The sequence below is a fragment of the Martes martes genome (assembly GCF_963455335.1).
Source record: "Martes martes genome assembly, chromosome: X".
NCBI classification, from domain to species: domain Eukaryota; kingdom Metazoa; phylum Chordata; class Mammalia; order Carnivora; family Mustelidae; genus Martes; species Martes martes.
The window spans coordinates 62,076,858-62,104,544 of record NC_137897.1 but is presented as its reverse complement, the minus strand read 5'-3'; the positions used below and the strand labels follow the sequence as shown (position 1 = coordinate 62,104,544).

The 27,687-nt window shown below is 33.8% G+C and overlaps 1 protein-coding gene across 2 annotated transcripts; it reads left to right on the top strand.

Moving 5' to 3' along the window:
- The first annotated feature begins 18,939 nt into the window (after positions 1–18,939).
- Positions 18,940–25,468, top strand: ITM2A (integral membrane protein 2A). 2 transcript variants are annotated; one of them, XM_080795771.1, is made up of 6 exons: positions 18,940–19,185; positions 22,566–22,697; positions 22,973–23,170; positions 23,399–23,509; positions 24,188–24,338; positions 24,490–25,468. In XM_080795771.1, exons 1-6 carry the CDS (start codon positions 19,075–19,077, stop codon positions 24,576–24,578), a joined length of 792 nt encoding a protein of 263 aa, XP_080651897.1. In that variant the 5' UTR covers positions 18,940–19,074; the 3' UTR covers positions 24,579–25,468. The 2 variants fall into 2 exon arrangements, with proteins under 2 accessions (XP_080651897.1, XP_080651898.1); XM_080795772.1 differs by lacking the exon at positions 22,566–22,697.
- The last annotated feature ends 2,219 nt before the right edge of the window (positions 25,469–27,687 follow it).

Here is a 27,687-nt window from a genome sequence, read left to right as displayed (position 1 = left end):
TATTATTTATATTTTATTTATATATATAAAAGGGAATATGTATATATTCTATATATATATATATATATATATATAGAGAGAGAGAGAGAGAGTAGATAATGCTGCTATAAACATCAGGGTACATGTATCACTTTGAATTAGTATTTTTGTATTCTTTGGATAAATACCTAGAGGTGCAATTGCTTAATCGTAGGGTAGTTCTATTTTTAACTTTTTGAGGAACCCCCATAGTGTTTTCCACACTGGCTGCACCAGTTTGCAATTCAACAAACAGTACAAGAGGGATCCCCTTTCTCCACATCCTCGCCAACACCTGTTGTTTGTTGTGTGGCTAATTAGCCATTTAGCCGTTCTGACTGGTGTGAAGTGATATTTCATTGTAGTTCTGATTTGCATTTCCATGATGAGGAGTGATGTTGAACATCTTTTCATGTGTCTGTTGGCCATCTGTATGTCTTCTTTGTTTTTTTTTTCCTTATTTTTAAAAGATTATTTATTTATTTATTTATTTGTCAGAGAGAGGGAGAGAGAGAGCAAAAGCAACGGGAGCAGCAGACAAAGGGAGAAGCAGGTTCCCCACTGAGCAGAGAGCCCAATGCAGGACTCAATCCCCAGACCTTGAATTCATTACCTGAACTGAAGGCGGATGCTTAACCAAATGACCCACCCAGGTGTCCCACGCGTATGTCTTCTTTGGAAAATTATCTATTCATGTCTTCTTCCCAATTTATAATTGGATTTAAAATTTTTTGTTAGATTACTCATTTTAGGGTATTGAGTTTAATAAGTACTTTACAGATTTTGTATACTAACCCTTTATCAGATATGTCATTTACCAATATCTTCTCCCATTTCATTTTAGGGTTTTTTTATAGTTTCCTTCACTGTGCAGAGCTGTTTATTTTGATGAAGTCCCAATACTTTATATTTACTTTTGTTTCTCTTGCCTCCATAGTCATATCTAGTAAGAAGGTGTTATTGCTGATGTCAAAGAAGTTACTGCCTCTGTTCTCTAGGATTTTAATGGTTTCCTGTCTCACTTTGTGGTCTTTCATCCATTTTAATTAGTTTTTGTGTATGGTATAAGAAAGTGGTCCAGTTTCATTCTTTTGCATGCTGCTTTCTAGTTTAAACAACACCATTTGTTGAAGACTGTTTTTTTCCAGTTGGATATTTTTTCCTGCCTTTTTGAAGATTAATTGACCATATAGTTCTGGGTTCATTTATGGGTTTTCCATTCCATTCTACTGATCTATGTGTCTATTTCTGTATCAGTACCATAATGTCTTGATAACTACAACTTTATACTACAACTTGAAGTCCAGAATTGTGATGCCTCCAGCTTGGCTTTTCTTTTTCAAGGTCACTTTGACTATTTGGGGACTTTTGTGGTTGCATACAAATTTTAGAGTTGTTTGTTCTAGCTCTGTGGATTATGCAGGTGGTGTTTTGATAAGGATTGCATTAAATGTGTAGACTTCTTCGGGTAGTATAGACACTTTAATAATATTTGTTCTTATAATCCATGAGCATGCGATGGCTTTCCATTTCTTTGTGTCATCTTCAATTTCTTTTGTCAGTAGTTTATGGTTTTCAGAGTTTAAGTCTTTTACCTATTTGGTTAGGTTTATTCCTAGCTATCTTATGGTTTTTGGTGCAAGTATAGATGGAATTGTTTCCTTGATTTCTCTTTCTGCTTCTTCATTATTGATGTATAGAAATGAAACAGATTTCTGTATGTTGATTTTCAATCCTGTCCTTTACTGAATTTGTGTATCCAGTCTAGCTTTTTTTTTTTTTTTTGGTAGTCTTTGGATTTTGTATATGCAATATGTTGTCATCTGCAAATAGTGAAATTTTTACCTCTTCCTTACCAATTTGGATGCCTTTTCTTTCTTTTTGCTGTCTGATTGCTGAGGCTAGGTCTTCTAGTACTATGTTAAATAACAGTGGTGTGAGTGGACATCTCTGTCTTTTTCCTGACCATAGAGGAAAAGCTGTTTTTCCCCACTGAGGATGATAACAGCTCTGGCTTTTTCATATATGACCTTTATCACGTTGAGGTTTGTTCCATCTATACCTATTTTGCTAAGGGTCTTTATCATGAATGGATGTTGAACTTTGCCAAATGCTCTTCTTGCATCTATTGAAAGGGTCAATATGGCTCTTATCTTTTTTTCTTCCTTTTTTTTTGTTTATGTGGTGTATCATATTGATCGATTTGCAAATAATGAACCACACTTGCAAACTTGCAACCTAGGAATAAATCTCACTTCATCATGGTGAATGATTCTTTTCGAATACAATTTTTATCCAAATGAATTTTTACACGCATGTTCATCAGGGTTATTGGTCTGTAGTTTTCTTTTTGAGTGGAGTATTTTTTTCTGGTTTTGGTAACAGTGTGATGCTGACCTTATAGAATGCATTTGGAATTTTCCTTCATTTTCTTTTTCTTTCTTTCTTCCTTTCTTTTTTGGAATTTTCTTTCATTTCCTTCCTTCCTTCCTTCCTTCCTTCCTTCCTTCCTTCCTTCGTTTGTTCCTCCATTCCTTCCTTCCTTCCTTTCTTTTTTTTGAATAGTTGGAGAAGAATATTAACTGTTCTTTAAATTTTTGATAGAACTCACCTGTAAAGACACCTGGACCTAGAATTTTTTCTGTTTGGAGTCTTTCGAATAGTGATTCTATTTCTTTGTTAGTTATTGTTCTGTTCAAGTTTTTTATTTCTTCCTGTTTCAGTTTGGTAGTTAATGTTTCTAGGAATTTATCCATTTCTTCTAAGTTGTCCAATTTGTCGCATATAGTTTTCCACAATATTCTCTTATAATTGTTTTTACTTTTCTTATGTTGGATTTTATTTCTCCTCTTTCATTTGTGATTTTTATTTATTTGGGTCCTGTTACTTTTGCTAAGTATGGACAGGGGGGTTATCAATTTTATTAATTTTTCAAGGAATGAGCTCCTGGTTTCATTGATCTGTTCTAAATTTTGTATAGTTTGTATATTATTTATTTCTGTGCTAATCCTTATTGTTTTTCCTTTTGCTGGCTTTCAGCTTTGTTTGTTGCTATTTTTCTAGCTCCTTTAGGTGTAAGGTTAGGTTGTTTGAGATTTTTCTTGCTTCTTGAGGTAGGCCTGTATTGCTATATACTTCCCTCTTAAGACCACTTTTGCTGCATCCCAAAGATTTTGGGGCCACTGTGTTTACATTTTCATTTGTTTCCATGTATTTTTCAAAATTTCTACCTTTATTTCCCGGTTGACCCCTCATTGTTTAGTAGCGTGTTCATTTGTTTGGTAGCTCCATTTATTCGTGGTCTTTCCAAAATTTTTCTTGTGGTTGACTTCACATTTTGTAGTGTTGTTATCAGAAAACATGCATGGTATGATCTCAGTCTTTTTGTATTTGCTGAGGTATGATTTATAACCCAGTATGTGATCTATTCTGGAGAATATCTCATGTGCACTTGAGAAGAACATGTATTCTTCTGTTTTGGGATAGAATGTTCCAAGTATACGTTATAATTATACTATCTGACCCAGTGTGTCATTCAAAGCCACTGCTTCCTTGTTGATTTTCTGTTTAGATGATCTGTCCATTGAAGTAGCAGACTGTTAAAATCCCCATACTATTATTGTACTCTTATCAGTGAGTTCCCTTATGTTTGTCACTAACTGTTTTATATATTTGGTCCCATGTTGGGGCCATTGATATTTACAATTGTTAGATCCTGTTGGATTGTCCCCTTTATTATGATATAGTGCCCTTCTTCGTATTTTGTTACAGTCTTTTGTTTGAAGTCTAGTTTGTCTGAAATATGTATTGCTACTCCGGCGTTCTTTTGATACCCATTTCCGTGAAAAATATTTCTCCATCCCCTCACTTTCATTTTACAGGAGTCCTTAGGTCTGAAATGAGTCTCTTCTAGGCGGCATATTGATCGTCCTTGTTTTGTGTTTGTTTGTTTTCCTTTCTGAAACCCTGTGTCTTTTAATGGGAGCATTTAAAGTCCATTTACATGCAGAGTAATTATTGATAGATATGTATTTAGTGAAATTTTATTACTTGTTTTGTCATTGTTTCTGGGGATTGTCTCTGTTCCTTTTTTGTCTTTGTCACTTTTGGTCTTTCCTTTCCACTGTAAGAGTTCCCTTTAATATTTTACATTAATTAATTAATTAATTAATTAATATTATTTATTATAATTTACTATATATTTGTTTATATTCATATTTCTATATATTATATATTTATTCATATTCATATTCATATTCATATTTATTTATATTTGTTATATATAATATATATTTATTTATTATGTATAATTTATTATATTATTATATTATATTACATATAAGTATAATATATGTATTATATCATATTATAATACATTTATATATTATATATACTATATTATATTAAATATTAATATATATTAATATGATACATATATTATATTATATATCATCATATATGATTAATATTATTATATAATATTATTATATATGATATGTAATATATATATAACATCATATATTATATAATATTATTATTATATATGATGTAATGCATTATTTATGACATAATATATGATATTATATATATTATATATTATAATCTTTTGTGATTTATTTATAATTTATTTATAATTTATAATTTATGTAACAATATATTATATATTATGTATTATAATACATATGACAATTATAATTATAATATGTGATAATTATAACTATCACATATTATATTATAATTAAAATATGATATGTTATATTTAATATATATTTATTTTCAATATATTTTAATATATATTTATATTTAATATATAATATTATATCATATAATATTAATATTATACATTACATGGTGATATATTTTACATATATTATATATTAATGTATTTTCTATATATTATATTTTTACTATATTTAAATATAACATATATTATATAATATAATATATAATATAATATAATGTATATTAATATATAAATAATAATATATAATATATAATAATATAATAACAATGAATAATATATAAATATATTTTATACATAAAATATGATTATATAATAATTATATATAATAATAAATATATATTAATAATAATATATGATATATAATATAATATAAATAATATATATAATTTATTATAATTATTTATATATGATTAATTATATGATTATGTAATTTTCATTTATATTATTATTATATTAACTAACTTACATTATTTTATATTATTGATTAATTTATATAATTATATTAATATTATCATGTTATTTTTCTATCATTATATTAATATTAATGGTCCCCTTAATATTTTAAACAGGGCTAGCTTAATGGTCATTTTCTTTTTAAGCTTATGTATGTCTAGGAAACAATTTATCCCTCCTTCTATTCTGAATGATAGCATTTCTCTAAAATATAATATATTATATTTAATATATATTTATTTTAATATATTTCAATATATATTTATATTTAATATATAATATTATGATATATCATATAATATTATGTTATATATAATATTATACATTACAAATGATATATATTACATATAATAATATATATTATATATATTTATCATATATTATATATTTGTTATATTTATAATATGTAATATATAATATAAATAATATATAATTTACAATATATAATAATGATATATAATAATAATTAATATATAAAATAATAATGTAATATATGATATATAATATAATATAATATATAATAATATATAATTAATATAATTATTTGTATGTGTGATTAATTATATAATTATATAATTATAATTTATATTATTGTTATATTAATTAATTTATATTATTTTATATTATTAATCAACTTATATAATTATATGAATAATATTATGTTATTATTCTATTATTATATTAATATTAATGTTCCCTTTAATATTTTATACAGGCCTGGCTTAGTGGTCATTTTCTCCTTTAGCTTATATTTTTCTGGAAACAATTTATCCCTCCTATTGTGAATGATTGTATTTTTCATCTTGTTTTTCAGATTGTTTCTTCATCACTATCTTTTGCAAATTATTTACAATATTTTAGTTTTGGCCTCCTTTTTTAAATTTTGTTTGTAGTTCTCTGAGCCTTGTGGGTCTGGTACTCTGTTTCTTTCCCCAGATTGGGGAAGTTTTCAGCTATTATTTCCACAAATATATTTTCTACTCCCTTTTCTCTTTCTTGAAGAAAATGCCACTTGTAAAAATGGACTGCTACAGAACCCAATGTAGATATTTTGTATGACTAAAATTAGTGGAAACTCAAGTCTGAAAAGTTATTTGGACAATTTTTCTGAAGCCCAACACAGCTGTATTCCCTCAGTTCTCTATCTGAACCTGTATTTCTTGTAGCTGTATTTGTAAACGAGGAAGTACTAATGTTCGTTGGCTATTTCAGGTTGATTAAAATCAGTTTCATTACAATTAGTGGTTTATATATACCTAAAATAGAAAGATCTAAAGCTGAAGTCTAAAAGAAGGTTTTATGAGTAATTTCCCTGCTTTGAAGAGTCCCAAGGTTGCAGTAATCTGCCAATAAAACTTAATAGGATTTCACAGAATAACAGTGCTTATACATTTTTTTTCCTTTGAAAAAGAAGTATGGAAGTATTATTTGTTGCCTATCTTAGAGTGAATCTTCTTCTTTCTTCTAGTTACAGGACACCCAATTTTGTTTACCTCACAACACCTTCAGAATATCAATTTCTTCATTTGTCACAAAGAGTTGAAAGGGTGTTCATGCATGCCACCTTTATTCAACGTAATATAAAGTATCCTAACTAAGCAATTAGGTGAGAAAAAGAAATAAAGGAATCCAAATTGGAAAGGAAAAAATAAAATAGTCATTATTAGTAAATGTCATATTTTTTTAAAGATTTTATTTATTTATTTGACAGAGAGATCACAAGTAGACAGAGAGGCAGGCAGAGAGAGAGAGGAAGGGAAGCAGGCTCCCTGCCGAGCAGAGAGCCCGATGCAGGGCTCGATCCCAAGACCCTGAGATCATGACCTAGGCTGAAGGCAGAGGCTTAACCCACTTAGCCATCCAGGGGCCCCTGTAAATGTCATGCTATTATATGTAGAAAAACCTAAAGACTTCACCAGAAAACTGTCAAAACTAAAAAAATGAATTCAGTAATGTTTAAGGATACAAAATCAATATACAGAAATTTGTTGAATTTTTATACACTAATGATGAACTATCAAAAAAGAAGAAATTAAGAAAATAATACTGGGGTGCCTGGATGGCTCAGTTGGTCAAGCATCTGACTCTTGTTTTCAGCTTAGGTCATGATCTCAGCATCCTGAGATCAAACCCTGCATTAGGCTCTGTGCTTAATGTCAGTTTGTCTCTCTCTCTCCCTCTGTTCCTTCCCCTAATTACCTTTTCTCTCTCTCTCACTCTCCCTAATAAATAAATCTGAAAAAAAAAGAAAAAGAAAATAGTCCCATTTATAATTGCATCAAAAAAATAAAATACCTAAGAATAAGTTTTACCAAGGAGTAGAAAACCTGTACACTGAAAATTATAAGACACTTATGATATTTGTCTTTCTCTGGTTGACTTATTTTGCTTAGCATAATATTTCTAGCTCCATCTACATCATTGCAAATGGCTAGATTTCATTCTTTTTTATGGCTGAGTGATATTCCAACATATACATATGTTATATATATATATGTTGGAATATCACTCAGCCATAAAAATATGTTATATATATATATTATATATATTATATAGTATGGTATATATGTATATAAAGTATGGTATATATATGTATATGTATATGCGTATAGATATAGATATAGATATCTCCATCCCACATCTTCTTTATCCATTCTTCAGTTGATGGACATTTGTGCTGTTTACATAATTTAGCTATTGTAGATAATACTGCTATAAACATCAGAGTGCATGCATCCTTTTAAATTAGTATTTTTGTATTCTTTGTGTAAATACTTGGTAGTTTTCACTCATATTTGGAATTTAAGAAACAAAATTAGTGAAAAGGGGGAAAATAGAGAGAGGCAAGCCAAGAAATAGACTCGACTAAACAGACTCATGGTTACCAGAGGGGAGGTGGCTGGAGGGATGGATTAAATAGGTGGCGGGTTTTAAGGAGTGTACTAGCTGTCATGAGCACCAGATGTTGTATGGAAATGCTGAATCACTATATGGCACACCAGAAACTAATATTAAACTGTGTCAACTAACTGGAATTAAAAAAAAAAACTTTTAAAAAGACACCAATGAAAGAAATTGGAGACATTAAAAAATGAAAGATGTTCCTTGCTCATATATTAAAATAATTAATATTATTAAAATGTCCCTGGGATGCCTGGGTGGCTCAGTTGGTTAAGCAGCTGCCTTCGGCTCGGGTCATGATCCCAGCATCCTGGGATCGAGTCCCACATCGGGCTCCTTGCTTGGCAGGGAGCCTGCTTCTCCCTCTGCCTCTGCCTGTGCTTGCTCACTCTCCCTCTCTCTCTCTGACAAATAAATAAATAAAAATCTTAAAAATAAAATAAAATAAAATAAAATGTCCCTACTACCCAAAGAAATCTACATATTCAATGTAAATACTTTCAAAATTCCAACAGTATTTTTTTCACAGAAAAAAGGACAAAGCTAAAATTTGTATAGAATCACAAAAGGCCTGAATAACTACAGTAATCTTGAGAGAGAACAAAGCTGGAAGCATCACACTTCTTGATTTTAAACTATATTTCAAAGGCATAGTAATCAAAACCTTATGGTGTTGCCATAAAAACAGACATACAGATCGGTGAAGCAAAATGAAGAGCCCAGAAGTAAACTCACACACATGCGGCCAATTAATTAGTGATAAAAGATCCAAGGATAGACAATGGGAAAAGACAGTGTCTTCAAAAAATGGTGAGAAAACTGGACAGTCACCTGCAAAACAAAAACAAAAACAAAAACTGGACCACTATCTCACACTATACACAAAAAATTAACTCAAAATTTTTTAAAGATTTGAATGTAAGAACCTGAAACCTTAGAACTCCTAGAAGAAAACACAGGTAGTGAACTCCTTGACATATATATTGGTGATGAATTTTGGGATTTGACATCAAAGGGAATGGCAACAAAAGCAAAAGTAAACAACTGGGACTATATAAAACTATAAAGCTTCTGCACAGCAAAGGGAACCACCAACAAAATGAGAAGTCAACCTACTGAATGGGAGAAAATATTTACAAATCATTATCTGATAAGGGATTATCCAAAATATATTAAGAACTCATGCAATTCAATAGCAAAAATATAATACATTCAAAACATGTGCAGAGATTCTGAGTAGAATTTTTTTTCCAAGGAAGATGTAGAGATGCCTAACAGGTACAAGAAAAGACACTCAACATCACTGATCATCAAGGAAATAAATTAAAACTACAATGAGCTATCACTTTAAACCTGTTAGAATGGCTACTATCAAAAAATGTAAGGGCACCTACATGGGTCAGTCAGTAAAGCATCTAATTCTTGATTTTGTTTCAGGGCATCATCTCAGGGTCCTGAGATCAAGCCCAAGTCAAGCTCTTCAGTCAGCAAGGATTCTGCTTGATATTCTCTCTCTCTTCCTCCCTCTGCCCCCTTTCTCTCTTTCAAATTAATTCATTAATTCATTCATTCATTAAATAAATAAATAATTTTTAAAATGCAAGAGATAATAAGTGTTGGTGAGGATGTGGAGAAAAAGGAACTTTGTGCATTATTTGTGGGAATGTAAATTGGTGCAACCACTATGGAAAATACTATGAATGTCCCTTGGTAAATTTAATACAGAGCTACCATATGATCCAGCAATTCTACTTCCTGCTATGAATCTGAAGAAAATGAAAATATTATCTCAAAAAGTTATATGTACCCCCATGTTCATTGCATTATCATTTATAATAGCCGAGATATGGAAACAACCTAAGGGTCCACTGACGAATAAATGAATAAAGAGAATTTACACACAGACACACACACATGCACACACAAGAATATTATTCAGGCATAAAAAAGAATAAAATCTTGTTATTTTTGATGACATGGATGGATCTCAAAAACATTATGCTAAGGGAAATAAGTCAGACAGAGAAAGATATATGCTGTATGATCTCACTTATATGCAGAATTTTTTTAAAAAGATAATCATAGTACAGAGAACAAATTGGGTAGTTGCCAGAGGTCAGTGGGGGGTGGGGTTGGGGGAAATGTCTAAATGAGATCAAAAGGTACAACTTTCAGTTATTAAATAAGTCATAGAGATGTAATGTACAGCATGGTGACTATAGTTAATAATACTGTATTGCATAATTGAAAGATACTAAGAGTAGATCTTAAAAATTCTTATCAGAAGAAAAAATCTGTAATTATGTGTGGTGTCTAATTTAACTAGGCTTGTGGTGATCATTTCACAATATATACAAATATTGAATCATTATGTTGCACACCTGAAATTAATATAATATGTCAATTACACCTCATTTTAAAAAAATCATTTTGAAAAAAATTTAAACCCAATGAGGTAGGTGTTAGGAATAGACAACTATTTCCCAGTGCTCCGGCTTCCATGTAGAGAAGAATAATACCCTAGAGAAGAACTCCTGACTTTCACCCTCACCTGCTCCCTATTTCCTTCCAAATGAGAGAAGTGAGTGACTTCTCTACTGGTGAATCAAGGTGAGGAGTGCATCTTCCTTGAAATCTCAGAGTCATAAGTACAGTACATTCCGTCTGCTCTAAGGCAGGTGTGCTCTGTGGAGGAGACCTGCCAGAGGCTCACTTCAATACAGGAGGAGGGGTATATTAACAAATCTGTTTGGTCCACCAAAATCATGCACATTCTCCAAATAGCTTTACTGATCCTAGAACAAGCAAACAAACAGAGTTGATAAGCTCTGCCATGATGAATATAGAATCAAATGAAGTAAGAGATGTAAAATTAAATTTAGTCTATATAGATTAAATCTATTACTTTTCTTTTTTTTCTAAAGATTTTTATTTATTTATTTCACAGACAGAGATCACAAGTAGGCAGAGCAGCAGGCAGAGAAAGAGGGGGAAGCAGGCTCCCCGCTGAGCAGAGAGCCCAATGTGGGGCTCGATCCCAGGACCCTGAGATCATGATCTGAGCTGAAGGCAGAGGCTTTAACCCACTGAGCCACCCAGGCGCCCCTAAATCTATTACTTTTCTATTGCAGGAAGTTTTAAACATATTTACAAAAGATAGTGTTCTTTATATTTCTGTATGTGCTACATAACAGAGTTGGGCACATAAAAGAAAATAACGGTAGATTTGTTTATTGGTAGACTGAAGGCATAAGAGAGTACAGACAGTATAATTCCCTCTTAATTTTCCAATTACTCCCTGCCTTTCTCCTTAAAGAAAAGAAATTTTCAACAACTAATACAATCAATAATTCTTGTTTGAACACTGACTAGGTATTTGCTCACTCGTGTTAGACAGTATGGGGATACAAACCATGGGACTCAGCCTTTGCCCTTTAGAAACATATATATACTTACAGAGATGAAACACAATTGGGTACAGTGGCATGGGACAACAGAGTAGAGTTTATAGGAAATTAGTGTTGGTGTAGGTCAAAAGAATGGGAGAAGAATGGTACTCCCAGAAAGCACCATGGAGGAAGAAAGACTTAATGGGTGAACAAATTTCTGCTGCATACTTACTCCTTAAGAGATGGTTGTGCTTCAGACTTCCTGGCAGTACTGTGGGGTTCTAAGGTAAGGTACACTATGTATTATGTATTATTTCATCAAGTTTTAAAAATACATACATACAGATGAAATCACATAAACATTAATTAGAGCCATTTCTGAAGGAGAAAATCCCATGGGGAATCTTAAGGAGTATATGTATGGCGATAGGGCAGGTCCCATCTGCTTTGCTGGATCATGTTTACAATTTGTCTGGTTACCTATGAACTTCAGGTTCAGTTCAATTCAACAATTTTATTGAGGTTCCTCTTTTAATAGACAAAGGACTAAACATTGCTAAAGATTCAAAGGTGAGTTAGACAGAGGTTGAACGAGGTAAAAGATACATGTACATGGAATTGACTATAAAACAAGATAGTATTATAAATACACTTCAAATCTACTTCATTCATTCTTACCAAAAGTAAGTCCAAGAATTATTGACAGTCACTGTAGAAACATGGGGATTTAATTTGTCCTTTAGAAATAGTTCTGCCTTTCTTCCACCGGCAGACAAGCCAGAAGTACAAACTCCACAAACATCCCTATACATAGAAAACACAAAAATTATGATTATACTAGTAAGGGCTAAGGAGTAAAATTAATGTCAATCTTGTTCTAGTTTAAGGTGCAGTGTGTGATGGGAAGTACTTTACTATCATATGCTGTAAACGTGAATACACGAGGTATAATAGTTATGTTTTGGAAGGTTCCAATTAAAACTTCTTTGGATGCTTGAGGTGGGAGTGTTATTTAGAGAAAATAGTCTCAAGAGAATATGCTCATTAAAACAAACACACACGTAAGAAAATTAATTATGTTCTCAGTTGATTTATTAGGAGACTTTTTTGACTTCTGTCAATTTCTTACATAAACAATTAGTTATCTTTAAATTGCTGGGCAGAGATTTCTAGCTGTATTTGTGATGCAAATTTGGAGTTCAAAGTTTTGCGTTTAGAGTAGTCTTTGGAAGAAATTGTTGTGTAGGTGGCAGAATCATATTCTTCCCACAGTCTTAGCACATTCATATAGTATTAGTTGGATATTCTTGTTAATCAGTCATCACTTCCTCTTCCTAGCCTCATCTAGTTCATAATTCCATAGAGTATATTTGCCTCTGAGGAACCTGGGTGACTCAATTGGTTAACCCTCCAAATCTCAATTTTGGTTCAGGTCAGGATCCCAAGGTTGTGAGGTAAGTCTCCCAACTGAGCATGGAGCCTGCTTAAGATTGTCTCTTTCCCTCTCCCTTTACCCCCGACCCCGCATTCTCTTAAAAAAAAAAAAAAAAGATATATTTGCCTCCTGAGTAAATTGATTTTTGTTTTTGGTTACTTCTAAATATATGTGCATATTTCTTTTCTGTAAGTATTTCATTGGTCCATAGCAATTCTTGGTATCCAATGAGAATTTATTTTTCTCAAGCTATTCAAAATAAACCACCAAATAAGTTACCAATGCCACTCATCTAAAAGTTTCAGCCCAAAAAGGGGACAGAAAGGAAGATTAAGCAGGAGTACACCAGTAGGGGATTTTCTTTAGTTGCCTTGCAAAGTTTACACAAGTGGAGTATCAAGTATTTCAGTCCAAGTAAATAGAAGGTCTTAAAGCTTAAATGTCAAAGGATAACATTACAGTGAGTGAAGGAAAAGAGTCTCCTTATTTATAATGAATGTTGGCATTTGTATAATTAGCTATTTCTACTTATAAGTGTAATTATTATAATCTGTCCCATTTAATAGAATCTTTTAAACTATAAATCCCTATGCCAAATATGAAGAAGCCATTTGTTCTGTGTTAACCAAAACATATGCAGGACATAGAAGATACCCCATCTTCAGGTTGTGTGGACAATATTTTTGTGTGGGTTTCTTCTTATTGTGGTAGAAGCAATTAAAATTTTCAGTTGCTGAGACAAATTAAAAAAAGTAAAATTCTAAGAAGATAATTCCCTTAACCTGAAATTCAGGAAGTATATTTGATGTCTTGAAAAACAGTACAGAAGCTGTCACACACTATAGTGTTCCTTTATGGAAGACTTCCTTTTTGCACTAGCACTGAAACATGGTAACCACACCAAAGTATAAGTAACGTTTTCTGTGGACTTTGAATTTGAGTTTGGAGATTATCAGCCAGGATTTTCTGAACATGATCTGACTTAATTTGTTAGGGCTAACTGTGACACTGACCTGATGACAATCTAATTTAAAACATTCCTTAGTTGGCCTCAATAGGAACAATATGTCATGATGATTTGGAGTAATTGAAGGTTTTGTAATATCAATACATTGAAGTTAATCTAAAAATGTCTATGCTTCGCTGAGCAATCTATACATTCAATGCAATCCCTATCAAACTATCATCAACATTTTTCACAGAGTTGGAACAAACAATCCTAAAATTTGTATGGAACCAGAAAAGACTTCGATTTGCCACAGGAATTTTGAAAAAGAAAACCAAAGCTGTGGGCACCAGAATACCTGACTTCAAGCTATATTACAAACATTGATAATCAAGACAGCATGGTACTGTCACAAAAACAGATACATAGGTCAATGGAACAGAATAGAGACCCCAGAAATGGACACTCAACACTATGATCAACTAATCTTTGACAAAGCAGGAAAGAATATCCAATGAAAAAAAGGCAATCTCATCAATAAATGGTGCTGGGAAAATGCAGAAGAATGAAACTGGACCATTCTCTTACACCATACACAAAGATAAACTCAAAATGGATGGAAGACCTCAATGTGAGATGGGAATCCAAGACAAGAAACAAGTGTTGGTGAGGTTGTAGAGAAAGGAAAATCCTCCTGTACTGTTGGTGAGAATGCATGCTTGTACAGCCACTCTGGAAAACAGTATTGAGGTTCCTTAGGATGTTTAAAATAGAGCTACCCTACAACCCAGCAATTGCACTACTGGGTATTTACCCCAAAGATACAGGCGTATTGAAAAGAAGGGACATATACACCCCAATGTTCATAGTAGGAATGTCCACAATAGCCAAACTGTGGATGGAGCCAAGATGCCCCTCAACAGATGAATGGATAAAAAAGATGTGGTTCGTGTATACAATGGAATATTACTCAGCCATCAGAAAAGATGAATACCTACCATTTCCATTGACCTGGATGGAACTGGAGGGTATTTTGCTAAGTGAAATAAGTCAAGCATAGAAAGACAGTTATCATATGGTTTCACTCATATGTGGAATATAAGGAACAGTGTAGAGGGCAATAGAGGTGGGGGGAAAACTGAATGGGAAGAAATCAGATAGGGTGACAAACCATTAAAGACTCTTAACTATAGGAAACAAACTGAAGGTTGTGGAAACGGAAGGCTGGGGGAATGAGGTAACTGGGTGATGGGCATTAAGGAGGGCACGTGATGTGATGAGCAGTAAGTGTTATACTGAACTGATGAATCATTGAACATTATATCAAAAAACAATAATGTACTATACCTTAGCTAATTGAATTTAAATAAATAAATAAATAATAAAATAAAAAAAAATGCATTTCAGAAACAACCAAAGTGAGTCATGTGTGGTAAAACAACTTGGGATTTTGTGTTCTTTAAGATCAAACTAGGAACAGAATATGTTGACACATCAACAAAATAAACATGGTGGGTAAAAAGAATACTCGGTCAGCACCCATTAATGAGCATACAAATGCTTATGATTTCATTGAATAGGAACACAACTTTAAAGTCACAAAGACATCTTAGTATAACTCATTAATATATTAAAAAGCAAGTGAACCAATTAGATGTTCTCAAAAGTATTCCTAGAGCAAGATTTATGAGTTTCTCCCTTGTATTACTCAAAATGGAAACTTCTAGCAAAGCTTGATCAGATAAGAGAATATGATCAGATATTGATTCATGACTCTATTTTTAAAATTGCCCAAATAGTCTGCAACAAGATAAGGATTTTTACACAATTTAGAGAAGATGCATTAAAAGTGCAAATATTTTCACAGATTTTCCAGTTGTGCTAAAAGACAAAAAAAAGAAAAAAATATTTTTTATAAATTAGAGTGAGGCACAACTTCCTATTAAACTTGAAGATATGACCACATTGTTGTGAAGAGAGGATGAAAACTCCCCTAACATTTAAGAAAATCTTGCGTCCTCCTATTGTCATAGCTTACTAGCCTACAAAGAAAACTTTAGAGTTGAGAAATAAGAATCTATCACTTTTGAGAATCAGAAAGCGAGTATTTTCTATTACTTCATGGAAGAAGCCCTAGCTATGCTCCCAGGACTGAGCCATGTATGTAGAGAAGTCATGGACGTATAAAATGGCCTGGCTCTTTAAGGAATTAAGCCAAATTCCTAGAATTATATCCCAAAACAGATGGCTGGCCAGTTCTCCCAGTAGCCTCTTCTCTGCAGAAAAAAGCAACTGTGAAACTCAGAAGAAATATGTTTTAGGATGAGGAGCCTGTAGCCATGTATCCACATACAACCAACAAAATTTTAAAAGGATTTCAAGTGCTTTTAGTCCTGAGCAAAATCCTAGGCAGAAATCTCTGTTTGCAATATGGGCAGGGGATTCATTCTTTATTTCCCTAAAGAATATGCTCATTTTTCCCCCTGATTTCAAGCTAGCTGCCTTTTTGATTTTCTGATTCTTTTTTTTAGTAGCAGTGAGACACCATAGTGATTAAGAATATAAACATGGGGGGGCACCTGGGTGGCTCAGTGGGTTAAGCCTCTGCCTTCAGCTCAGGTCATGGTCTCAGGGTCCTGGGATCGAGCCCCACATCGGGCTCTCTGCTCAGCAGGGAACCTGCTTCCTCCCCCCTCTCTCTCTGTGCCTGCCTCTCTGCCTACTTGTGCCCTCTGTCTGTCAAATAAATGAATAAAATCTTAAAAAAAAAAAAAAAGAATATAAACATGGGAAGCAGACCACCTAAGTTAGCATTTGACCTTGGGCATGTCACTTGACCTCTTGGAAATTCGGTTTCTTCATCAATAAAATGAGGAATAGAATAATACTTCACAGGTTTTGGTAAAGATTAAATGAGAATGAATTTAATGGGCTTAGCATAAAAATCTAGTTTTTGATGTGTTCAACAAATGTTAGTGTTGCTATCAAGGGTGCCACCATCTTCCCAATCCTGGATTCCCAATCATTTAAAACAGAATTGGTTTTTCTAATTCATCTTTTATTATTTGATGCTGCACCAGACCTTGTAAAGTATGGTTCCTAAACATCTTTGGAAATTATCCCTTTATTTTTGATGTTGCAATCATAATGTATTCCACCACCTCTCACCTGGAATATAGAAGTGCTTCCCAACTGGTTTCCCAATATATCTTGCTGTCAGATTAATCTTCTTAAATAGAATGCTGGGTGTGAAGCCACTGCAGGTGAGATAGGAATTTAAACATTCCTAGTAGCACTGGCTGTGGGTTGAACTACTCTGCTAGTTTGTAGAATTGCTATATTACATTCCACTGCACAGGACCAGTGTCCCCACTAAAAAAACTATAAAACTTGAGACAAATATGTAATTGCTGTGGTTTTGGTTAAATGTTAAATGTTCAATTATAATGGCCAGACCTGAAGAAAGAATTAAACAACAACAAAACAAAAACAAAAACAAAAAATACATAAGGTAGCATTATTTCTTTTTTTTATTATTATTATGTTCAGTTAGCCACTGTATAGTACATAATTAGTTTTTGATGTAGTGTTCACTGATTCATTAGTTAAGTATAACACCCAGTGCTCATCACAGCATGTGCCCTCCTCAATACCCACATTTCTAAGTAATCGTGAACATCTGGCCCTGTGTAAGGCAAGGATCCCCACTATTCTCCTCCATCTACCTTCTCATCTGCGGCCTATCAGAGAAAATTAAGGGTGTCATCACAAAGCTCCCATAATAGAGACAAGCAACAGGCTTCAGAGTCAAGGATACGTCCGTCAGGAAAACTCCAACCTGAAATTTCTTAGACAGAGGAATGGTAACATATTCAAGTCTCCTTAATAAGTATGAGTAAATGGGGGATTCTCTAGCATAAGCCTGATTCTTTTGTTTGTTTCGTGCTTTTTTTTTTTTTTGGTGTTATTTCCTTTACACAAGAGACCCCTTCACTGTCTTTGGCAGCAGGACTAATTATAAACTCTTTACCACTCCACCTGTATTTACCAACCTCCACAGCATGAATTTCACATAGTGAAATGTCTATCAGTGTCAGGCAGAACTGATGATGAAGGAATAACATGATTACACTAGCAGCACATATAAATATTCCAGGTATGATTTCTAACTCAGCCCTCTTGGGGATTTTTTTTTCCCCACTAGAGTTGGGTTAGCATATGGCTAAACTTCGTGTTCTTCACTCACACTTTCAGTCCCCTAAATGCATAGGTATACACTCCCTTGTTTTTCTTCCTGCAGATTTCACAATTGGTGGCCGAAGAGAAACAAGGTCTGGACTGAGAACTTACTCTGGTTTCCCTGACTGGAGAGAGTGAAAGGATCTGGATTATTTCAGAGATTCACTATGAACTTTCCACCTTTCTCTGTGTCTCATCCTGTCCTACCTGCAAAATGGAGAGTTGAAGAGGCAAGAGTGATATATTTCTGATTTAGTATTGCTCTAGGTTGGGAAATTGAAATCACAAAACAAACGCCAAGAAAGAAAACAAGATGTTGAGAGAATGAACCAAGTAACTATAAACAAAGTTCTGAGTGTTCTTTAAAGGGAAGGTATAATTATAAAGGTACAGAACAGTCATGGACTGTGCTTTTGGGACCTGGGTGAGTGCAGAGCTGAGGAAGCTTGAGTTGGTGCCAAGTTACAGTTCCTGGCCCCTAGGGGGGCCAGGCCCAGGTTTGGGAAAACAGAATCAGGACAGGGGCTATTGTGGCATGGACAGAGGCAGAAAGACATAATACAGCAGGCTTCCTTCCTGTCCTGTTCTTATCTGACCGTGCAGAGGGTGGGTGGGAGCACGCCTGGGGTGCAGGTGAGGCATTTCAAGACCAAGCTGCCCCAGGGCTCCACCTCCCCTTCTCTTTCTTCATTGACAACCCCCACCCCTATCCCAGCATTTGAACCCCCTCCCGCTCCTCCCTCGGCTCCTCCCTGGGCCCTCCCACGGTCTCTCCCCCCCACCCCCAGCTTGGGACTGCGTCAGAAGTATCCCCAGACCTGGGCTTGCAGCTGCCTAAGACAGGCGAGGGAGAAAATAGGTCCTGCTAGGACTAGCGCGATCTCTTTACAACCTGCAACCGGGGAGGCTGATTTGAGCCACGCCTTACCAGGAAGCCCAAAGATTCACGATGGTGAAAATCGCCTTCAATACACCCACGGCGGTGCAAAAAGAGGAGGCGCGGCAAGACGTGGAGGCCCTTGTAAACCGCACGGTCCGAGCTCAAATCTTGACCGGCAAGGTAGCAGTACTCTTTTCACCCCAGACTGCCTGCTAGGGTCCGTAAGGTGGGGAGGGGTGGTTTGCGGGGAGGAAGTGGCAAGTGGCAGAGGACAAAATGAAAGCTGCCCCTCTGCTGTTAAACTGGTTTACCGGTTGCCCCAGTTGCATTTAGTCGCGCCACCTTCCGCTTGCAGTGCCTCACACCCTTTAACATCCCAGTGTCTTGCACTACTTTCCGTCGTTTCCAGCTCTTGTGGTACATTTCCAAGCGATGTTACAGGGAGTTTGAGGATAACCCCTGGGACCTGATGTCACCCTCTCCTGGGGAACATGTGAGGTGCTGGGATCAATGAGGCACGTTGCTCAGTCTCCAGCTCGAGGAATGCACACAGCCTCCACAGGGAAGGAGCAGACCCTCAGGGAGAACAGGGGCAAGAGATTGAACTCTTCTTTCTTTCCTTTTGGTGGAGTTAAAGTTCTATTAATCTAACTCTTTCTAGGATCTCGGAATGTTTGTGGGGGTGGGGTATGGGACCAAAGACAGCTTTGACTCAGAACAGTATGGGTTGGGGTCAGTATGTGTCTGTGTTTGCCCGTGTATATTTTCAATTTCTCCCTGATGATAGGCAGTTTTAAGAATTCAGTAAAGGAGCTGTCAAAATTGAAGTTGCTCTTAATTAGCGTTTGGGACGTTCACTGTGCCCTCTTACTGCAAGATCCTTGTTACATTTTCACGGGGGCATTTCCTAAAGACAACACTCTTCATCCGTAAAAAAGAAATGTTGAGGTTTATTTTCTTCTTCTTTCATTGCTTCCTTTTTGTGATTACCCCCCCCCCACACCTCCCCCATGGAGAGATCTGAAGTGGGTCTGACCTTGAATTTAAACTTATAGCATTGCCAGAAACTGAGGTATTTTCCCCCCAAAATATTAACCACTGTTTATTTAGTCCAATTTCTTTTTCTTTTAAACATCTAACATGTTTTCAAAGTTTGTAAACTACTCATTTTCCTCAGTAAAATGTCAATGTTGAAAGGGACATTTGTATTTTCTTCTTCTACCAAATTTTCTTCTTTTACCACACAGTGTCGGAGTTTCCAGATCTATCTTAATTTGTCTTGTTCTCTCTTTAAAGTTTTAACTTTTGTGTTCAGACTGGAGATTTGAAAAGTACTTTTAGTGAAATGAGAATCCATGTAGTAAAACATTATACACCAATTTGAAATGTTTGTATGCTTATACAGAGTTTTTGTCACAGAATTTTAAAATATTTAACCCAGCAAAAAAATTTGCTTTTGGGTATTATACATTTGAGAAGTCAAAAGTAACACCCCCTTGCATTGTTGAGGTTTTGAATAAATGACAGATCAAATATGTAACTGTCCTATTCACTTTGTAAGTGAAATATGGCTTGATTTTTTGTGAGGTCTAATTAGATGCCAGTAGTTAAATATAGCCACACAGTAATCCCTTCATTTTTCTCTCACCACCAAAAACTTCATGACTTGTAGTTGGACACAGTTAATATGTAAGCAGTATTCCTGCCAGGCCTGTGGTGTGATGAGGAATAAATAAAAATGAGCATTTGCACCATGATAGGTGCTGGAGAAGCTTCCACAGGATCCTGATCTGGTCACTACAGGACATTGATTTAATAATACTTGACACATTATATTGTGATGTATTAATCTGCTCATCAGAAACCTAGCACAACAAAATAGTATATCAGAAGTTGTGTACAATGACTTTAAAATAGAGTTTAGAGGGAAATTAGCTATGGCAAGTGAGAGTCCATACCACTCAGAATTCTAGCAAATGCAAATGAAAAAAAATCCTTATTCCTAGTATGGTGGGGAATTTTATTATATTGAAACTCTAATACTTAGACTTTGCTTAATAATAAATGAAACTCAGTGTAAATAGCTCTTCTCATATCTCAACAAGAAAAAATAAATTAATTGTTTTGACTATTTAAAATTAAGTCATTTTGTGACTTACAGGCAAGTAACTTCATCTGTCTGGACCTCAATTTAATCATCTACAATATAATTTCAAAGCATCTAGCTCTAGATTACAGTTATTCACAATCATAATTTATAGTTCTGTCTTTGTAATGTTAACCTTTTGTTAGTTTTTTAAATAAAAAAATTTATAATTTCTGAAAGCTATTGGGACAAGGAAAAGCCTTAAAGGTTTATAGAGTATTAATGGAGGGTTTGAAATTAAATACGTTTAGCTAAGAAAATGTGCATACCAAATTTCTTTGAATTTTAATTAAGATAATTTTTCAAAAAACAATTTATCAAAGAATTGTCTCTCTTTAGAATACAGGCACTTGTTTTCACCAAATTAATTGAAACTTAACTAGGTGCCACAAGCATTACAGTAGCTGTCCTGGAAAAGAGCTAATGGCCTGAAATAATAAAACAACTCTATTTTCACACTATTCTGAATGATTTACTCATTGATTACAAGAAACTACACTTGATGACTTTGTTTATTCCACCCTTCAGTAATAATACTGCTTAAAACATCGTGAAATACAAGAATGGGATTGGAGTGTCCCTTGGACCATTGCCTTGGGAAGAATACAGAGTTACTTGTTTGCTTTGGATCTTTCTTGTTCCAATTCCTGAACAAATTATGGATTTAATGGAATTTTTGCAGTAACTGTTACACACACACATTTTGTGCCCAGTTATCACAAATGCCGTACTGTAAGGTCTAGTGTTTTACCCGGAACTTGGAAAACTATTTCATTCATGCAGTAGACAACTAAAGAACAGTGGGTGATATTAGAAAGGTTAAATTCTCATTAAAATTAAGAACATTATGAAATATATCACGCCTCCAATATTTTAATTTCTGAAATAAGGGGAAATGACATATACCTGCCTTACAGAATTTTTAAGATAAAACAATAAAAACCAGCTTTTTGAAAATCATTTAAGAAATCAAAGGACACTAATCACCTTTAAGTTGGCAAAATTTGATTTACAAAAAATAGTAAAGCAACATAATTATAGTCCAGAAAGTTAGTGATTATATCACTGTAAAAGTCCCCCAAATCAAGAAAGAATAAAGAATATAATTTATTGCATAAATGAACGGTGATTTTCAGCTGATTCTAAAAGTGCGTATTTTGAAAAAAAAAAAAAAAAAAAACAAAAACCTCATGTCTGCAATTGGGTTTGTAAATGCCAGAAGGAAAGTAAATACAATTGGCAATTTTCCCCATCTATTAAATATCAGAAATTATCTTGAAATATTTTAACCTAGGATGATTTAACATCTTTTAAGAATGTCTTGTGTTTCAAGAAAGTAAATTGTACACAAAGCAGCTATGTGTCTAAAAGTGCAATCTGGTTTTTGTCTTTGGTTTTGCTTTTGAATAAACAGGAGCTCCAAGTTGCCACCCAGGAAAAAGAGGGCTCCTCTGGGAGATGCATGCTTACTCTCTTAGGCCTTTCATTCATCTTGGCAGGACTTATTGTTGGTGGGGCCTGCATTTACAAGTACTTCATGCCCAAGGTAATAATAATTACAATTCTTGTAATTTGGATTACTAATTGCTATATATTTAGTAGCAACTTAAGGAAATCGGTGGTGTCACCACAGAAATGAAGATTTAGGACAAGTTTTCAAATTTCCATTCAATTTATAAAAGTTCCCTTCATGGTGATAACCGTTATCAGAAATTCTAAGCTTGACAAACAGTACAATGAATTGATGTGAGTGTGAGAAATGATTCAAATGTCACCGTAGTAAGTATTAAAAGGTTTTAATTCTCCCTTTTTGTCTTTTAGAGTACCATCTACCATGGAGAGATGTGCTTCTTTGATTCTGAGGACCCTGCAAATTCCCTTCGAGGAGCAGAGCCCTACTTTTTGCCTGTGACTGAGGAGGCTGACATTCGAGAGGATGACAACGTTGCAATCATTGATGTGCATGTCCCTAGTTTCTCTGACAGTGATCCTGCAGCAGTTATTCATGACTTTGAAAAAGTGAGTTTCTCATTTTTATAGGTTTTCTTGATTTTTTTCTTAGTTCATTAGCGAGCATTAAATCTGTTCATAAATGTTCATCTTTTTGCAGCAAAGCCTTTTTCACTTTTGCTATTGAAAATACCTTAGCAGATACTAAAAGGATATAGCTGCTTGTTTTAATGATATTTAGAATTGGCAGAGTTGATATTCTTTACACCTTAGTTAACTTTCCCCCCTTCCCAACAGGGCATGACTGCTTACTTGGACTTGCTGCTGGGGAACTGCTATTTGATGCCCCTCAATACCTCTATCGTTCTGCCTCCAAAGAATCTGATGGAGTTCTTCGGCAAACTGGCAGTATGTATTTTGGATGTCAAATTTTTATTTAAGCATTTGCTTCCTCATTTAAAAATAATAATTATTTGAGCCAAAACATTCCATTTTATTGAAATAATTTTTTTTAATTTTGAATTTATTTTATTTTTATTGTTATTGTTATTTTATTTTTTTATTAAATTTTTTATTTATTTTCAGTGTAACAGTATTCATTGTTTTTTCACCACACCCAGTGCTCCATGCAATCTGTGCTCTCCCTAATACCCACCACCTGGTTCCCCCAACCTCCCACCCACCGCCCCTTCAAAGCCCTCAGGTTGTTTTTCAGAGTCCATAGTCTCTCATGGTTCACCTCCCCTTCCAATTTCCCTCAACTCCCTTCTCCTCTCCATCTCCCCTTGTCCTCTATATTATTTGTTATGCTCCACAAATAAGTGAAACCATATGATACTTGACTCTCTCTGTTTGACTTATTTCACTCAGCATAATCTCTTCCAGTCCTGTCCATGTTGCTACAAAAGTTGAGTATTCGTCCTTTCTGATGGAGGCATAATTTTAAAATAAAAAGTATGCTGTAACCTAAAACTGCTCTAAAAAATAAAGTCTATTTAAAAAAAAAACAACTATAACTGCTATAGGTAAGGATTTAAATGGTGTTTTTAAGAAGTTTTTATTTTAATCTTTTTAAACAAATTTTAGAGTGGCAAATACTTGCCTCACACTTATGTTATTCATGAAGACCTGGTTGCTGTGGAGGAGATTCGTGATGTTAGTAACCTTGGCATCTTTATTTACCAACTTTGCAATAATCGCAAGTCCTTCCGCCTTCGTAGAAGAGACCTCTTACTGGGTAGGTGATAGAGCCTTTCCTTCAACCTGTGTTATTGGGAAAGTGAAGGAGAGTATATGTGGAGTATAGGGGGAAAGTAGAGAACAAATCTAGGTATGTTTTCATTTAAATAAAAAGTTAAAAAGTCAATTCTTTGTGCATTTTCTCACAGGTTTCAATAAACGTGCCATTGATAAGTGTTGGAAGATTAGACACTTCCCCAATGAATTTATCGTTGAGACCAAGATCTGTCAAGAGTGAGAGGTGACAGAAAAAGAGTATCCTTAGTAATAAGAAGTCAGATATTTGCAATATGACTTCAACATTAAAGTGTGTAGGATACTCATATTTACTCATGCATATACTCTACTGCTTATACCAAAAAAAAGAAGGAAATAAAAACTACTAACCACTGCAAGTTCTTGTCAATGTTTAGTTTAATTGACATTGATTGTTGTTTGAAATTGAAATTAAATGATTCTGTGTTTTTCTTTTTAATTTATAGGGTTTAGGCTTCTGAAAGTAGCATGACTAGGCCAGCTTATATCCTGACAATAAATTCCATCCTTTGTGTGTATGTTTTTAAGTAAGCTCTTCACTCAATCATATGGTAAAACATGTTTCAAGTTTTAAATATTTAAAATTATTTCTGAATGTTTTGTGCAAAACATATCAGATCTCTTAACATTGCTAAGTTTTGTTTTATTTTTCATTTTATACAACTTTCCTGAATTTAGAAATTATCTTTGCATTTCTGTTAGGTGCTCTATAATAGATTTGATTTACATGTAAAAAACATTTCATAAAGTAGTCATTTTAAAAAATGCAGTGATTCTGTCTCACTAATATCCATATTGTGAAATCCATAAAGCTGTGTAAGTGTTGAGGAATTTAGGTTGTATGAATTCTACAACCCTATAATAAATTTTATCATATTCAACCATTGTTTCTCACTTAATGCAAATAATTAACATTACTGATTTAGCTTTGGTGTAACTGAAATAGATCAAAATTATGAACTTAGCTCTGCACTTACTCCTACTTCCACACATTTCTATTTTGTAATCTCATATTTTATTCCTCTTTTGATATTATGTCTATTTCTTAAAAATTCCTCATAATTGGTATACAGGTAAATTAAACTATTTGTTAAAAGCTTTCAGGCTCATAGCAATTTCAAACTTTTTAATGTGTTTTTTTTTTCATAAAAATATGCAACCATATATACAATTATAAAAGGTCACTAAGAACTAACCTTGGATAAAATGTTGATGACTTCTGCCTGGGTGGCTCAGTGGGTTAAGCCTCTGCCTTTGGCTCAGGTCATGGTCTCGGGGTCCTAGGATCGAGCCCCACATCAGGCTCTCTGCTCAGCAGGGATCCTGCTTCCCCCTTTCTCTCTGCCTGCCTCTCTGCCTACTTGTGATTTCGCCCTCTGTCAAATAAATAAATAAAATCTTTAAAAAAATGTTGATGACTTCTAATAACATCATGTGCTATGATTTGTACTCACTTGTTTAAGAGTATAAACTCCACACAAAGGGGGGCAAAATTTTACACTCTTTCTCTTGTATTAGGTTAAAATTTGTTTCTGATATTATTGATCACTTGCTGGTAGTGATAATTCATTTTAGTAGCTAAAACTCTACCCAGTCCAATATATTACCATAAATACTCTTTGTTCAGAGAGGGAGGGAGCACAGAGGAAGAGGGGAAAGGGAGAGAGAGAGAGCTGGGCATGGAGCCTGACACAGGCCTCAATCTCACAAACCTGAGATCACAACCTGAGCTGTAATCAAGAGCTGGACATTTAGCCAACTAAGCCATGAAGATGTTGCCCTAAATACTCTTAAAAAAATACATTAAATATTTAACTTCAAGAATTTAGAATAAAATAACAGAAACCTTTAAAAATGGAAAAAAGATGAAAATTTAGAAAATAAAAATGGTAGCAGAAAAATTTAAGAACTGGTGCTTTACAAAGGTTGAGAATATTTAGAAGGAAATTGATAAAATTAGACACCCATTTCCTGTTTTATAAATAAGTAAGAATTGGGAAAAAAGAGATACATTTTTTTAAATTACCTTAAAAAATCAACATCATGACTAATGTTGAAACAAAAGAAAGGATATTGACTTTTATAGCTATTCAGGTTGTTTAAGACTATCTGTCCAATTCAATAATATGTGAAAAATATAACAAATATCACTTTTTAAGGGAACATGAAATTACATTTACTACCATGTGATATTTTACATAAAACACAAGTGTATTAATTAAAAACTTTAAAAAATCAACATGAAGACTTGGTATAATATAAACAAAAGCTGACAGCTTTTCTTTACATCACCAACAACAAACTGAAAAGGTAATACAAGTAGGTAAAACCCTTCTACTCATATTTGCAATAGGGACATATCACTGAACAAGCAGTTTATGGAATTATAGTGAATAAAGCCACAAAGCTTAATTAAAACATTCAAGAGAAGAGCTGAGTGTATGGAAAAGGAAGAAAGGACTTTATAAATAAATAAATTGTTCACCAATTAAATGTATTGGTTTAACCCCATCATAATCAAATTGCCCCAAAAAACTGTTTTAGAAACTTGACAAAACTGGTTTTATCTAGAAGCATAAATAGATGAGAAGAGGAAAAATGGAAAAAGAAATTTTTGGAGGCAAGGATTTCTTACATGACCAGCTATTAAGCCACAGCCAAGTTTACAAAAATTTTAAAGGGGACATTCACACAAGAGAGAGAATTATTCCAAGAAAGAGATCTTAGTGTGGAAATGAACAAGATCTTGAAATTCCATGCAGTAAATTGATTGTTCTGTTTTGTTTAATCAAGTAGCCATGGTAAAAGTAGCTGAATGGAGGGGAAAAATCCTGGTTGCCAAAGTATAAAATAATATGAGGCTAACACCCCCCCCCAAATGAGTGTAAACTTTCTTAAATGATCACTACCAGTAAATGTTTTTAAAAATAGAAGGCTTTCAAAATCACTAGGCATGTAAGTTAAAACCCTGATGCTAGGATATGTGAAGAATTGATGTTTTACAGCAATAACTCCTATTCTTTGTTCACTCATTCAGAAGTGAGGATCTGTATCATTCAGAAAAGTGGGCAGTCATTGATCTAAGATGTTCTGTGAAACAGTTTTGCATTCAAATAGTTTATTTTTCCCTTCTATCCCTTCACCAAACTTCACATGAATATTGATAGAATTAATTCATTTACTCATTCACTCATTTTCCAGGTATTGTTCCAGGCATTGGAAAGTGTACAATTCTAAGCAAAAGAGACAGGGGCAACACCTCTATTGTGATTTAGTCTACTGGAAGAGAAAAAAAATTCTTTCAAATAATT